The following is a 16,822-nucleotide window of genomic DNA, read 5'->3' on the forward strand; positions in this document are numbered from 1 at the left end:
TTGATTATATTAATGTCTAAGGTTAAACCTTACGAAAATATTCTTATTTCTTATTCATGACTGCCCAAGAACGCTGACTACAGTGGCCCTGAAACTAACAATCCATGCTTCAAAGTTATAGGTAGCTAATGAACATTAGCTAATTAGAACACTGATTCAACAATGAGGAAATGAAATAGTGAAGATGTAGGGATCATGAGTGCCCAAAACCCTAAAATTACGTACCTATACACTTAAACTGCAATCAGAAATACATTTTTGTAGAAAGCATAATTGCAACCATTATGTTGCCTGTAAATGTAAATGAGACAGGGTTGTTTTTTTGGGCTGCACACACAGACATCAGCAGTGAGTCTGTCCCGACACTTACTGACTTTGGAGGTGACAAAACATAATGTCACTGAGAGTGGACATGCAGAAAGTAGGAAACTATCTTCTCTCTACTTTTGCCAGAGCACTTGAGGTGTTATATGTCAGATTGATTCAGATTGTCCATGTTAGTTATTGAGACAACAATTATTTATTATATAAACAACATTTCTTATGCCATATCGAGAATGTCACTGTGAGCAAGTCACACAGCAAATAGCTTGTTCGTTATCGTGAACAAAATCACTGTGTAAATCAAAAAACACCTACTTTCTCCTACAATTTGTGCAACTTTTTGCTTCACGGGTAATTTTGTAAAAAATCCCAGCAGTCGTGCATGTTCTTTTCAATATCAAAAAGTCAATAAGGCTCATTTACTCTCCCTGGCTGCTGCCTCTCTGGGCTAAAAGAAACACATGCAAGAGACAAATCCATGAAATCCTCGATGCAAGCACAAATCAAACCAGTAACTCTGCATCTTTAAACCGTTCCTGTAGACTTAAAAGCCACTGACCGGGTTGAGCAGCTTTTAGCTATCTTGTGTGAATGTCAGCAGCAGTGTGTGCTTCCTATAATGTTCGCACAGAGCCACACTCTAGATGAGATGTTTGTCGTGTGGAAATGTGTGCTGAGTGCAGCTACACAGATACTGTATGACCCAAGTCCAGGTCCAGAGGGACAGAAGAACATGACTGAAGCCAAGCGTGCAGAGAGCAGGCTGGGTTGTGCACAAGAACAACCTCTGCATGTGGAATGAGTTCCAGGCAGGAGGCAGAGAGGAGAGGAGGAGGAAGCACTAGCGCAAGTGCAGCAGCCTTCTCAGCACTGGTATGTTAACAACACACCAGGTTGGTGTGCGCACGTACATTGTGTGTGTGAGCGTGTGTGTGTGTGTGTGTGTGTTATCTAGTAGATGTTAGAGCCTGATTGGCGTGTGCACGAGGGAGGATGGGGCTATGAAGCACCGATTGGTTGCTTGCCCTTGCAGGGTGTGGCCAGAATATGAATGCCTGCTCCTGCCTTTTGCGCTGCCAGGTTTTGGGGACAGTTACTGAGGAGGGATGGGGTGCATGAGATTGTGCGTGCAGAGGGGAGAGCATCAGAGCTGGTGAGAGAAGGGAGGAAAGAAGAGGGGAGGGGGGAACAGAGAGAGAAAGCGAACAGGAGCTTGCGAGGAGAAAGAGGGAGGGAGCTTCAGGCAGCAAAGCTGGACTACTGCTCAAACACTGCAGTCTTTCTTTTGCTTCTCTGAGGAAACTGTCTTCTCCCTGCACATCTCTCCTTCTTGTTCCTTCTAATTTTGCTGCTTGGCCATGACCCTAGTGGACACCTTGATCTCCTTGCCCACCTAGAGAAGAGGAGAGAAATGCTGTAGCGAAAGGAGTGAGAGACGAGAAGAGGGGACACCGAACACTTTGCCTCCCTGATGAGAGTCTGGAAATTAATTAACCGTCGTCAGAACAGAGGGGGGAGTGCAGAGAGGTGCTCAGAGTGAGGTGTAGTAAAAGAATAAAAGGGAGTTGAAGAGGGTGAATTGCCAGATGTGAGAAGAATAGACTGTGGAGGAAGGCAGAGTAACCCCTAGATACTTTTCAGAGACAAAAGGGACAAGTTAGAGCCGAGCAAAACAAGCAAGCTCGAAACTGAGCAAGGCAAGAATTCAACAGGGATCCTAATTTTTGAAAAAGCCAAAGAATGGTGTGCTCACAGGCGTTACTCATCCTTTCATGCTTCTTTTCAATCTTCCTCTCACATTCATAACACCATCCCTCCCTCTTGTTTGCGTGTCTTGTTCAGATCTCGTTAAAATCTCTCTGCTATGTTATTTTATTTTTTATTTTTTGCATGTTTGCAAAAGCACATTGACAGCCACAACCCATGTGTGTACAGCGTGTGCTGAACACTCCGATGCCACTTGATCACAGCATTTCATTCTTAGCGGATGTGTGTTGTGTTACTGAGTAAAAAGAAGTTGATTGGCTCGAGCAGGGGTCTCATTAGCTACTGGCTCGCGAGCACCCGCTCAGGAGTTTCTCATTACACCAGGTAGGACATTTCTGGATAATTCTGCCAACCCAAAGCAGCTGGAGAGGTGGAGTCGAATCCCGCCAGTCGCTTTACCTGATTGAATCGTTGAGATGAAACTGCAAACAAGCTTATCTCCCAGAGCATGACACTTGTGTTGGAGGGATTACGGAGTAGGAAACATGGATGTGTAGATGCGTATGTGTGTGTGTGTGTGTGTGTTAGTGTGTGTTTATTCTAAGTGCACTGAATTACACAGGTGTTGCAGCAGGATTATACAAAGTCTCCTGCTGAATACAGCTGCACTATAGGATTAAAGAGAGGAACTGGAGTAAAGTGAATGGCAGCACATTATCTGCCACAGATTAACTCAGATCAAGTGTGATCATACTTTGGGTATCGCCTTATTAAATCTGCCATCCAGGATTTGATAGGGTCGTAATTATTTCCAGATAAACTGGGGGTAGGTAGAAACATTACTGAAATCCATCTCTCAGCCCTCAGTGGAATAACCTCTGTCCCTGACTGTGGACTTGGCTCAGACCTGAAGTACCCAGAGTGACTATTAAACGCAATTAAAGCTCACTCAGCTTCCATAATGAGACGTTCCAGCACAGATGAGACTCCGTACCGGCGTAGTCCGTCCTTGGACAGTAAGCCAGACACGCCACCCTTCACGTCTGGGTTTCACCGTTTCAGTGGAGAGTTTGAGTATAAGAGGCCGCCGTTTGCATTCGGCTTCCACACGACAAAGGGTCCACAAACATCCAAAGGGCGCTATGCCCAGGGAAAGAAGTATGTGGTGTTTTACCTGGACCTCTCCTTCATATTCCTCCTAGAACTGCGACGCTGCAGGATGGCCGAGGGTTGCATGATGGCCCTGCGATATGGAATGGTCTTCTTCAATCTCCTTTTCTGGGTGAGTGCTTCATCATACATTCTCTGTCTTTTAAGTGTGTTGGAGTTTTGGGTGGTTGCTTTGCACCAAGCGGGATTTTGCTTTCTTGACTTTCACTGTTTCCTTTTTTCTGCTGCTGATATTTTCTTATCTTGTTTAGAGCGAGCTCTGTTATGTGTGTCTGTGCAGCCAGAGCGATGTGAGAGGAGTGAGGAGGGGGGGGAGTGTGAAAAGGAGACAGATCATACATTTAGATCATGTGTACAAAGCCCACTGTGTGGGTGAGTCGAGCTTTTTCTGTTCCCTATACAGCACTGTAGGTGTGGGTGTACACTGCATTGTTTGCTGTCTTTGGCTTTGGCATATTTAGAGCTTGCATTGTGTGTACCCTAGTTAATCACAGTGTTACTACTGTGCTGTTTTGTGCTGCTTCACCCTCCTCCCCCCCTCAACGGAGCCCATCAAAGCATCTGCTGTCAGTCTGCTGTATCTGGCTGATCGTTCCTGTTTATTGTGAGGAAGTTTGAGCTTCGGTGAGCGTCTGCCTCTGTCAGTCCCGCCCCGATAGCCCCACAACAGCGTTTGTAGACACAGACCCTCTTTGTGCAATCCGCCGCAACTTGTCACAGAGTTTTGATGGCGCACCGGCCTCTGCGGTTATCTTTGTGGGATTACTTTGATTTGTCATAAAACCGCTGGTAATGGGAGGTGTTGAAGCCTTGAACACCAAAACACAATCTAGTTGCCAAGATGCAATTTCCCTCAGGGGACGAGTGACCTCTTCACCTCCACATAGTCTGTCTGCTGTAAATCGCTGTCAGAGAGGGGTCAAAGTGGTATTAGCTAAGTTATTAGTACCCTGTGTGTGTGCGTGTGTGTGTGTGTGTGTGTGTCTGTGCTGCGGCTGGTGATAAATAATGACCACATGACCATGACGAGCAATATCATCAGTCATGTTAAGATCCTACAGCTAAGAACAGAGGATGTCTTCCAACATAAAGTCAGGCCGGTAGCTAGTGTCAGACCTCAGAGTTGAAATCATTTCGACATCTTAACTCTCTGATCCACATCAGTTTTGAACGTGTCATTCAATATTCAAACTCCTAACTTTCAGCGACATCAGTAACATCATCTATTGATTTCAACATCACTTTCACGTTGAAAGGGACAAAGAAAAAAGAGAATTGACATCCAGTGGAAACAGAAGGTGCCCTCATAAGCAACAGCTCTCAGTTACATTGATTATATTGATTATTAATATTTGTAAGAATATCAGCTCCACAAAAAGGAAATATCTTTACGCTTTTTAAGATATTCATGAGAAATACACTGGTGTTAACATTATGTGCAAATAGAGTAACGTAAAATGACAGCTTCTGTACGACGGACTGTGTTAAACAGGTTTTCATTGCTCAACTTTCTATGAGTGGGTTTTTGAGGCGTGTGACTTTACAAGTGAAGAAGTAGAGGAAGAAAGCGAGTGGTAGGTCGACGTGCATCATAACTTGAACCGTGTTACAGTTTCACATTGGCAGAAACAGATTGTGCACTTCTGTTTTATTTTACATGACATGAAATTGTTTCATGATGCGTGGTTCTTGCTGATTTCCACAAACCAGATGGTAGAGGAGTTGGAGTAGAATTTTTTGACACACTCATTTCACTAGTTTACTACCACCAGAACGAAAGCGTTGGACTCGGTACACGCAGCAGCATCTGTGTCATCTATATTCTGAATCTGTCAGCTACTAATACTGCAGCATCAAGCAACTGAAGTGAGCATTTCTTTGATCCCACCTCTGTGAAGCAATAATTTATTTTTCATTTTGAAAACATATCACATGGTTACAGAGAATGCCAACAGCTTACACAGAGCAAGGCTCAACTTGTGTAATGGACAGAAATCACTCCTCTTTGTGGTCTATTGATTCTACATTAAAGCTGCAACGCTATAAAGTTGACATGTTTTTATCCCATTTCCTCCACAGTGATCTCAATATACTGTAGAGGAATAAAACAACAGCAAGGACAAAGTGAGGACACAGAGCCGGGAAAACACATTTATATGATAGACACCAGCCTGGAAGAGGACTATCTTACAACAGTTACGTCTAAGTGAAGCACTTGGTTCTGACAGTGCACATAAAGCTCTGCATCAGATGAAAGAGAACATTTTGACAGATCAGTAGATTTGACACTGACAGAGGGGATGTATTCAAGTAATGGCAGATAAATTTAAACTAAAGCCATGTGTGCATATGTGTTGTCTAGCCTAGTTCTGACTAGTGAATTTCTTGTCTTATGCTAAAACAACTGGATTAATCAGTAAATTATTGTCCTTGTTGTTTTCAGTTTAACATCAGTAAGGTTTTCCAGCAGGAGCACAGCAGCTATCATTACACACGGCCATTAAGTAGGGCTGTGGATATTTATAGTTCTCGTACCACTAATTCATCACATATACCCAAGGGTTGAATTGGGCTGCTCATTCAATTGGGAGCTCCGTCTTCTTCGGCACCACAGCATTAGCAACTATCCCATTTCTGGCTTCAAACGCCCACTCACTTGAAACATTGTCTCAAGCTGAGTGAACAAATGTAAAGTAAACTGCTTTTCTTTGACTTGTACTAAATGTCTCTGGCCATCAAACACCAACCGGATCAACATGCGTGTCTCTGTAATGAGAGAGAAGCGCGATTTACATGAGGCACAGCAGCTGCTGCATGTTCATTTATTTAATTATTTCAGCGATTCAAATCTTCTGATGTTACGTTGTGATTAGCATCTTTAACCTAAATGCGTGTCTGCACGACAAACAGGCAGATCGACTTTTTTCTAAAGGGAAACCATGCCCCTGTGGCCATCACAGGTTCAGCACCATGAAAGTCCAATTTTCTCTTATCAAAATAATTATTCTTGGTATGTTGAGTGGTTTATTAAAGAGGGTTTTCAGTTTTGTTGCTTAAACTCAATAATCTGCAGCAGCATGGTCCTGATTCAATCACAGAAGGAAATAAAATATAATGCAAACAATGAAAATGCTATTTATTATGCTCAGCATGTGAGATATTGTAAGTTCTCTTAATAAATATTTGTCTATTTCTGTTTCTGGGAATTTAGCTGTTTCATAAATTACAAAAAAATGTCACTGCCACTGGCAGCATTTTTATTTTTTTGTCCTTTTGGGAATTCAGGGAGGTGAAAGTTTTTTCTTTAATTCATTTAAAGGGTCACTTCCTTTACATTCCCAACAGATAACAAAATAAAATATAAAAAAGTGTCTTACACAATGACTGTCAACGACTTTCTGCTGCAGAAATAGTCTTAGTGAAAGATATTGACGTTGTGTTGTGAGCAGTTATCTCTAGAAAAGTATGTGCACATAAGTCTGAAAAGGTGCACACATAATTCTTTTATAAATACTAGTTAACATGTTGAGGGCATGACTTTTCTGCTTTTATGCATCTGGCTCCTGGAGAGTGATGCATACTGTGTGTATGATGGACTTAAAAATCTCAGTTGTGCAGCGAGCTGAGCATCTTTCCAGAGGCAGATTCCGAAAAAAAAAAAAGAAGTGGGAAGTCATATGTGCAGTGACAGCTACCACGGCTGAAATAACAAACAAGAGAGAGAAACTCTGGCTGGAATGACAGCAGACCTGACATTTTAACATACAGACAACATCAAAAACCAAAACAACAGAGGATCAAAGCTATCAAATGTATTAATAAGAGGATCTTACTAGTTATCACTTTATCATCTGATGCTAGTGTATGTGCGATGCCAAGAGAGCAGCTTCGACCACAAAAATAATCAAGAGCAGAGTCAGTCTGTCTGCCAAGTGCAGTAAATGTGTGTGAATTTGTCATGCTGCAGATATGGATCGACAACTAGATTAAAAAGTGACAAACTGCACACACTGAGAAAACCTTCAAATGTTAATATCCATGACAATTTATTTAAAGCTTTGACAGTGTCAATTTAATACTGCCACAGTTCAATTCACAGAATTCTGTTGTGCAGGTGCAGGGACAATATGTGTGTCACGCCCATGTAGACACTGTGTGACACGTGAAGGCAGAATGAGGAACACTTCACATGTCATTCTGCAATTAAACAGTAGGTGTCTTACACTGCGATGCATGTTCTGTGGTTGGAATTTGGGCTACATAAAATTGACGTGACTTGCAGGCTTAAAATGTAGTTCTGAAAACTTTGTGGCACGTTCATAGTAAAAGGACAGTCTCTGTGTTGCAGAGACAATCCAGGGTCATAGCAAATAAAATTGATAAAAACCTTCAATTCAAATTGAAAGCTCTCCTGCAGTATGAGCAGTGTGTCTACTGATTTGTATTCTCAGTATATTCGCTCATATTTTTATCAAAATACAAGATAAATATAGAGTTTCTATTGGTCCCTAGTCTGGTTCTCTGTCAATCTTTGTCCATATTTACTTAAATCGGATCGATTAAAAACAATTAGAAGTTTTGCCAAACAGGACGGAATAAAAGGAGTCACAGTCTGTGTGGAGTTTGAACTGTGTCCTAGTGGGATGTTTTCAGATCAAATGAGTAATTGGGTGTTTAGGATTGAAAGCAGATCGTCCTGCTCTCTTCCTCCCAGCTTGGCATCTCCTTAGAGGTGGGCAGAAAACTGCCAGACAGCTGTGCTGTGCTGCCCTGAGAGCAGCAGGAGGTGGAGGAGCCCGATTGTGGTGAAAGTCATCAGGACGGTTTTTGTTTCTGTGGTGGATAAAAAAACAAGACCAGGAGAAGAAGAGAGGATTGTTATACCTTTCACTCCATTACCTTCTGAAATTGTGACGCTAAATGCCAGAAAACCAGTGTTTATTGATGACTAGCAAAGAAATTCAAATCATTTATCCACATGAAACGACTCTTTCAGGTTTTTTTTTTGTTAGATGCTGTACATGCACTTCTATTTGTTTCTATCATTTAGTGTTTGCTGAAACAGAAGGCTTTTGTGGATTATTCTTAAAGAAAATACTGCTCACCATGTGACATGGTTTTGCCTTTGGCTACTTATTTTGTTTCCACACTGAGCAATTCCATCATTTAATCTTTTGCTCTTTGATGCATATAAAACTTCAGACTAATTTCAAACGCCCTTCTGGGTTCAAGAAGGTGCTCTGCTGCACAGTGAAATATAATTAGGCAAAGATCTAGAAAGGTCTGGTTTACATTTGTATTGTTTTGGATCCTATGAATAAATATATCTACTATTGTACATTTCTGTACAGTCAAATGAATAATAAGGTTTGTTTAATTAAGACATTTCAGAAGTGGGTGAATCGGTGCTTTCAAGTACAGCTACATGACAGAAACCAGAAGTGTCAGGATTTCCTGAGACAAACCTTGTGCTGCCGTTGGTGTCACAGACTAATTTGCTGTCAAGGCTGCTGAAAGAGGCCAAGGAGCCAAGCTGAGATGGGCTAGTCGTGATTGAGGCCACTGAACATGCTGAAAACAAGTGCAGATGACAGTATCTACTGGAGTAAGCTGACCGCTGTCCTGCTTCAGAAGGGACTCTGTTAACCTCTGCAGTGTTACTGACAGTTTGCTGCAGGAGGGCATCAGGAATTAAATCTTTATAACAGCATCACTTATATCACAACTCAGGTCTGGACTCAAATACAGCCACCAGCAGACATCGGTGTTTACGCGTATTTGACTTTGGGAAACAGGATGACTCAGAAACACGGGCAAAAAAGAAAATCCTACAATAGGCAAAAATACACGAGGAACACAGGAGACAAAAACAGAAGGCTGGAAAACTACAGCAACAGAGGCACAAGGTGAGAGGCAAACGGACAAGTATAAATATAGAGCAATTAATCGGGAGCCGCAGGTGAGTCAGACAGGATGGGAAAGCAGGGTTAGTGTGGGGCAAAACAGGAGGGAGTAGCCGGGGTCTGACAGAAGATGCTAGTGGAAAGATAAAACCAGGAAAGAGCCTGACTGAGCCGCGTGACGTGCACATGATATGACAACTGAGAAATCTGACTAAATCTGCGTCGAGTAATTTAAAGAAATGTTCTGTGTCATTTATCGTTTCTCGATTCCTTCCCAACACTTTCAACTGATGATCCATTGTTATCATCTTCAGTTTCAACTAGTAGTGGAGTAGTAGAGTTTTGGCTTCAAGAAGCAAAGTGATTTAGGCCAAGTTACACTCTCCAAACGTCTGAGCTGTGCAGCACTAATCACCTCTGTTTACATTATACGGGGTGTTCTTGCAGCGTTGACAGCTCAGACAATGCTACTGGGGAAGCACAAGGAAAAAAAAAAACACTAATGATGTGCTAATTATGCATCAGAGTCCCTCTAAGTAAGTTAAAAAGGGACAGTTCATCTTTAGCGTGATGTGATTATCTGTTTTGTTCTGTTTGCCCAGTAAACTCCTTACAGTTTTGTGTTTTCTTAGATACAATATGCAAACAACTACAGCTGCTTACATAATTTCACATTAGTAGTGGTCGTTTTTACAGATAGGATACTGTACACGTTTCTGGAGCCTCTGTTTCGTCCTCTCAGGAAAACAATGTGGAACAAAACGATGACGCACTCTGAATTTCTGATTTAATGCTTTCATGTCATTAAAACGTGAATCAACTTGCAGATTGTCATGGAAACGAGTCCTTTTCAAAGAACTGCAAGAAAAAGACTTACAAGGTCTGTCTTTGTTTGTGGATATGCTTGTGTGTGCACACGTGTGTGTGTGTGTGTGTGTTCAAATACTATATGTCAACCAGTTGTAAAGTCAACTGCAGCTAACACATCTCATTTAAATAGGAGTTCAATGACTCTTCACTTACCACAGTCGGTTACTCCAGTGTTAATTTTCATTACTCTGTCTGTCTGTGAAATAAGCTCAGTACTCTAACCTCGAACATTAACGTCTGTGTGGGTGAGTTCAGCCAGGGTATCACTTTGTCCTAGAAAAAGTGGCAAAAAATATATACTTATGAAAAGGGAGAAATGAATTTCCATGCTCCAGGACAAATGCTGATTATCCCTTTAATGCAGCAGCAATGACTCTACCATAAAATTGCAACAGAGGCAACTCAGAAAATATGCAGCAATGCAGAACACTAATCATCTTCAGTGGAAACCACCACATAACAGGGAAGAGTGCCTCTCAGCTACACAACACCAAAATAACAGATTGTCAATTGCAGCCATTATTTTAATCACTGTGAATGCTGTTGAGCATTCACAGTATTGTTATTGTAATCTTTATCACTGTGAATGCTGTTGAGCATTCACAGTATTGTTATTGTAATCTTTATCACTGTGAATGCTGTTGAGCATTCACAGTATTGTTATTGTAATCTTTATTATTATATATTATATATTATTCTTCCGTACGTTTTTCGGCGCGTAACTACTCCTTCATACTTTGTGCTACAGAAACCGTTCAGGTATCAAAATGTTCAGCTTTTTAAGGAGAAGTGTGCTTCCATTCAGAATTTTTATAACTTTTATACTTTTTAAAATATTTAACTTTTAATAACTATTTTTTATAATGGATTCCTATGGAAGAGTCTCTTCAGCAACTCTTCAACTTCTTCTTCTTTCAGCTTTAACTACTTCAGCATACTTTCAGCTACAGAAATCATTCAGGTATCAAAATGTTCAGCTATTTCTGCTCTTTTAATCTTCCATTCAGTTTTTTAATATCTTTTATAGTTTTTCTATAATTACAGTTTTTGTGACTTGATGTTTTTGTCTGATTTTGGACTTTATAATGGGAGTGAATGATGGAACGTTGGTGCAGCTAGAGTGGATGACGTCACAGCTTAGAGTGGAGAGGCCGATTTTTTAAAACCAAAATCTTTCTCAATAAACTGTCAGCACGGCCGCAATTTTCACTCTATCTGAATAATTTCTTCACAGAAACGTAGGTAAACTTGTCCTGATTCTGATAAGCTATTTGTGAAAGTGGAGAGACAAATCGTTTTTTCTCTGTGAGCCTCAGAGTGACGGGAGTCCCCCTCCGCTCTCCCATTAGCTCCAATGTTAAATTCGGTCTGAGATTCTGTTTGACAAGCTGAAGGTTGCACTTGGATCTCTCGCTCCTGTGATCACAATTTTCAGTCCTCAAACATAAAATTCACACTAGTGGTTCATTAAAGTCTTGGCTCTCACGTAGTTAACTTTTTATGACGATATCTTTTGTAGTTTTGCTGTAAAAAGCCTGTTTGTAAGGGCTCCAAATCAGTTTTCACCAGTGAAAATCTTGGCAGTTGAAGTTTCCCGCCTCTCCCCTACAGTCTCCGTGGCAACGGCTGTGTCGGGTCACGTGATCAGGGCTGTTTATAAATCAGCGTCACACACTTGTACAGGCTCGTGTGTAGTTAGCATGTTTATGCTAGCGGCTCTTTGCTAACCTGCTTCAGTTTCTTCTACTTTCAGCTCTTTTTAACAAATCAGTTTAACTTTACCTTTCATATTTTACTGTTTAGATAACTTCAGCAAATCTATTTAAGCTTTTTTAAGTTAACATTCAGCTGTTTTATCTTCTTCTTCATATGTTTATCTCTGTTAAAACACTTCCTGTTTCTCTTCAGCTAATTTCAGCAGCGTTTTAAAACGTTTCAGTCTTTATCTAAATTACTGTTTAAACAAATTCAGCTATGTTTTATCAACTTTAGCAAATTGTTTTCAGCTTTTTTTAACTAAACATTTAAATTTAAATTTAACTGTTTAGATAAATTCAGCTATGTTTTATCAACTTTAGCAAATTGTTTTCAGCTTTTTTTAACTAAACATTTAACTTTAAATTTAACTTTTTCGATAAATTCAGCTATGTTTTATGAACTTTAACAAATCTATTTCAGCTTTTTTTAACTAAACATTTAACTGTTATATTTTACTGTTTAGATAAATTCAGCTGTTTTATCAACTTTAACAAATCTAATTCAGCTTTTTTAAGTTAACATTCAGCTGTTTTATCTTCTTCTTCATATGTTTATCTCTGTTAAAACACTTCCTGTTTCTCTTCAGCTAATTTCAGCAGCGTTTTAAAACGTTTCAGCCTTTATCTAAATTACTGTTTAGATAAATTCAGCTATGTTTTATCAACTTCAGCAAATTTATTTCAGCTTTTTTAACTAAACATTTAACTTTATCTTTAACTGTTTAGATAAATTCAGCTATGTTTTATCAACTTCAGCAAATCGATTTCAGCTTTTTTAACTAAACATTTAACTTTAAATTTAACTGTTTAGATAAATTCAGCTATGTTTTATTAACTTTAGCAAATTTATTTCAGCTTTTTTAACTAAACATTTAACTTTATCTTTAACTGTTTAGATAAATTCAGCTATGTTTTATTAACTTTAGCAAATTTATTTCAGCTTTTTTAACTAAACATTTAACTTTACCTTTAACTGTTTAGACAAATTCAGCTATGTTTTATTAACTTCAAATCGTTTTCAGCTTTTTTAAGTTAACATTCAGCTGTTTTATCTTCTTCTTATGTTTATCTCTGTTAAAACACTTCCTGTTTCTCTTCAGCTAATTTCAGCAGCGTTTTAAAACGTTTCAGCCTTTATCTAAATTACTGTTTAGATAAATTCAGCTATGTTTTATCAACTTCAGCAAATCGATTTCAGCTTTTTTAACTAAACATTTAACTTTAAATTTAACTGTTTAGATAAATTCAGCTATGTTTTATCAACTTTAGCAAATTTATTTCAGCTTTTTTAACTAAACATTTAACTTTATCTTTAACTGTTTAGATAAATTCAGCTATGTTTTATTAACTTTAGCAAATTTATTTCAGCTTCTTTAACTAAACATTTAACTTTATCTTTAACTGTTTAGATAAATTCAGCTATGTTTTATTAACTTTAGCAAATTTATTTCAGCTTTTTTAACTAAACATTTAACTTTACCTTTAACTGTTTAGACAAATTCAGCTGTTTTATCAACTTCAACAAATCGATTTCAGCTTTTTTAACTAAACATTTAACTTTACCTTTAACTGTTTAGACAAATTCAGCTGTTTTATCAACTTCAACAAATCTATTTCAGCTTTTTTAACTAAACATTTAACTTTAAATTTAACTGTTTAGATAAATTCAGCTATGTTTTATCAACTTTAGCAAATTTATTTCAGCTTTTTTAACTAAACATTTAACTTTATCTTTAACTGTTTAGATAAATTCAGCTATGTTTTATCAACTTCAGCAAATCGATTTCAGCTTTTTTAACTAAACATTTAACTTTAAATTTAACTGTTTAGATAAATTCAGCTATGTTTTATCAACTTTAGCAAATTTATTTCAGCTTTTTTAACTAAACATTTAACTTTATCTTTAACTGTTTAGATAAATTCAGCTATGTTTTATTAACTTTAGCAAATTTATTTCAGCTTTTTTAACTAAACATTTAACTTTATCTTTAACTGTTTAGATAAATTCAGCTATGTTTTATTAACTTTAGCAAATTTATTTCAGCTTTTTTAACTAAACATTTAACTTTACCTTTAACTGTTTAGATAAATTCAGCTGTTTTATCAACTTCAACAAATCTATTTCAGCTTTTTTAACTAAACATTTAACTTTAAATTTAACTGTTTAGATAAATTCAGCTATGTTTTATCAACTTTAGCAAATTTATTTCAGCTTTTTTAACTAAACATTTAACTTTATCTTTAACTGTTTAGATAAATTCAGCTATGTTTTATTAACTTTAGCAAATTTATTTCAGCTTTTTTAACTAAACATTTAACTTTATCTTTAACTGTTTAGATAAATTCAGCTATGTTTTATTAACTTTAGCAAATTTATTTCAGCTTTTTTAACTAAACATTTAACTTTAAATTTAACTGTTTAGACAAATTCAGCTATGTTTTATTAACTTTAGCAAATTTATTTCAGCTTTTTTAACTAAACATTTAACTTTATCTTTAACTGTTTAGACAAATTCAGCTATGTTTTATTAACTTCAAATCGTTTTCAGCTTTTTAAAGTTAACATTCAGCTGTTTTATCTTCTTCTTCATATGTTTATCTCTGTTAAAACACTTCCTGTTTCTCTTCATCAACTTTCAGCAGTTCTTCATGAATCGATTCAGCGTTTCAGCATTCACAGTGCATTTTCTTCAGGAAATGCTTTATCTAGTCTTTATTATATATTATATATTATATATTATATATTATTCTTCCGTACGCTTTTTGGACTCTAACTACTCCTTCATACTTTGAGCTACAGAAACCGTTCAGGTATCAAAATGTTCAGCTTTTTAAGGAGAAGTGTGCTTCCATTCAGAATTTTTATAACTTTTATACTTTTTAAAATATTTAACTTTTAATAACTATTTTTTATAATGGATTCCTATGGGAGAGTCTCTTCAGCAACTCTTCAACTTCTTCTTCTTTCAGCTTTAACTACTTCAGCATACTTTCAGCTACAGAAATCATTCAGGTATCAAAATGTTCAGCTATTTCAGCTCTTTTAATCTTCCATTCAGTTTTTTAATATCTTTTATAGTTTTTCCATAATTACAGTTTTTGTGACTTGATGTTTTTGGCTGATTTTGGACTTTATAATGGGAGTGAATGATGGAACGTTGGTGCAGCTAGAGTGGATGACGTCACAGCTTAGAGTGGAGAGGCCGATTTTTTAAAAACAAAATCTTTGTCAATAAACTGTCAGCACGGCCGCAATTTTCACTCTATCGGAATAATTTCTTCACAGAAATGTAGGTAAACTTGTCCTGATTCTGATAAGCTACTTATCTAAGCTGTGAGACAAATCGTTTTTTCTCTGTGAGCCTCAGAGTGACGACAGTCCCCCTCCGCTCTCCCATTTGCGCCAATGTTAAATTCGGTCTGAGATTCTGTCCGACATGCTGAAGGGTGCACTTGTATCTCTCGCTCCTGTGACCACAATTTTCAGTCCTCAAACATAAAATTCACACTAGTGCTTCATTAAAGTCTTGGCTCTCACGTGGTTAAGTTTTTATGACGATACCTATCGTAGTTTTGCTGTAAAAAGCGTGTTTGTAAGGGCTCCAAATCAGTTTTCACCTTAGTAAAAATCTTGGCGGTTGAAGTTTCCCGCCTCTCCCCTACAGTCTCCGTGGCAACGGCTGTGTCGAGTCACGTGATCAGGGCTGTTTATAAATCAGCGTCAGACACTTGTACAGGCTCGTGTGTAGTTAGCCTGTTTATGCTAGCGGCTCTTTGCTAACCTGCTTCAGTTTCTTCTACTTTCAACTCTTTTTAACAAAAACTGTAACTATTCTTTTAACTTTTTAACTATTTTAGATAAATTCAGCTATGTTTTATCAACTTTAGCAAATCGTTTTCAGCTTTTTTTAACTAAACATTTAACTTTAACTTTAACTGTTTAAATAAATTCAGCTATGTTTTACTATCTTCAGCAAATCTATTTCAGCTTTTTTAACTAAACATTTAACTTTACCTTTAACTGTTTAAATAAATTCAGCTATGTTTTATCAACTTTAGCAAATCTATTTCAGCTTTTTTAACTAAACATTTAACTTTACCTTTAACTGTTTAGATAAATTCAGCTATGTTTTATCAACTTTAGCAAATCTATTTCAGCTTTTTTAAGTTAACATTCAGCTGTTTTATCTTCTTCTTCATATGTTTATCTCTGTTAAAACACTTCCTGTTTCTCTTCATCAACTTTCAGCAGTTCTTCATGAATCGATTCAGCGTTTCAGCATTCACAGTGCATTTTCTTCAGGAAATGCTTTATCTAGTTATATATTATATATTATATATTATTATTATTATTCTTCCGTACACTTTTTGGACTCTAACTACTCCTTCATACTTTGTGCTACAGAAACCGTTCAGGTATCAAAATGTTCAGCTTTTTAAGGAGAAGTGTGCTTCCATTCAGAATTTTTATAACTTTTATACTTTTTAAAATATTTAACTTTTAATAACTATTTTTTATAATGGATTCCTATGGGAGAGTCTCTTCAGCAACTCTTCAACTTCTTCTTCTTTCAGCTTTAACTACTTCAGCATACTTTCAGCTACAGAAATCATTCAGGTATCAAAATGTTCAGCTATTTCTGCTCTTTTAATCTTCCATTCAGTTTTTTAATATCTTTTATAGTTTTTCTATAATTACAGTTTTTGTGACTTGATGTTTTTGGCTGATTTTGGACTTTATAATGGGAGTGAATGATGGAACGTTGGTGCAGCTAGAGCGGATGACGTCACAGCTTAGAGTGGAGAGGCCGATTTTTTCAAACCAAAATCTTTCTCAATAAACTGTCAGCACGGCCGCAATTTTCACTCTATCTGAATAATTTCTTCACAGAAACGTAGGTAAACTTGTCCTGATTCCGATAAGCTATTTGTCTAAGCTCACAGGCAAATCGTTTTTTCTCTGTGAGCCTCAGAGTGACGGGAGTCCCCCTCAGCTCTCCCATTAGCGCCAATGTTAAATTTGGTGTGAGATTCTGTTTGACAAGCTGAAGGATCCACTTGGATCTCTCGCTCCTGTGACCACAATTTTCA

General features: G+C 37.6%; 1 protein-coding gene across 2 annotated transcripts in view; it reads left to right on the forward strand.

Moving 5' to 3' along the window:
- Positions 1-16,822, forward strand: part of tspan4a (tetraspanin 4a) — a 115,233-nt gene that overhangs the window by 17,689 nt on the left and 80,722 nt on the right. Inside the window, exon 2 of one of the 2 annotated variants that reach the window (XM_026377549.1) lies at positions 3,234-3,313. In XM_026377549.1, the coding sequence (XP_026233334.1) occupies positions 3,251-3,313 (63 nt within the window). In that variant the 5' untranslated portion in view covers positions 3,234-3,250. Of the gene's footprint in view, positions 1-1,476; positions 3,314-16,822 lie in introns of those variants that run through there. The other variant, XM_026377548.1, reaches the window with a different exon arrangement.

This window comes from Anabas testudineus, chromosome 3 (assembly GCF_900324465.2).
Source record: "Anabas testudineus chromosome 3, fAnaTes1.2, whole genome shotgun sequence".
In the NCBI taxonomy this organism is placed as follows: Eukaryota; Metazoa; Chordata; class Actinopteri; order Anabantiformes; family Anabantidae; genus Anabas; species Anabas testudineus.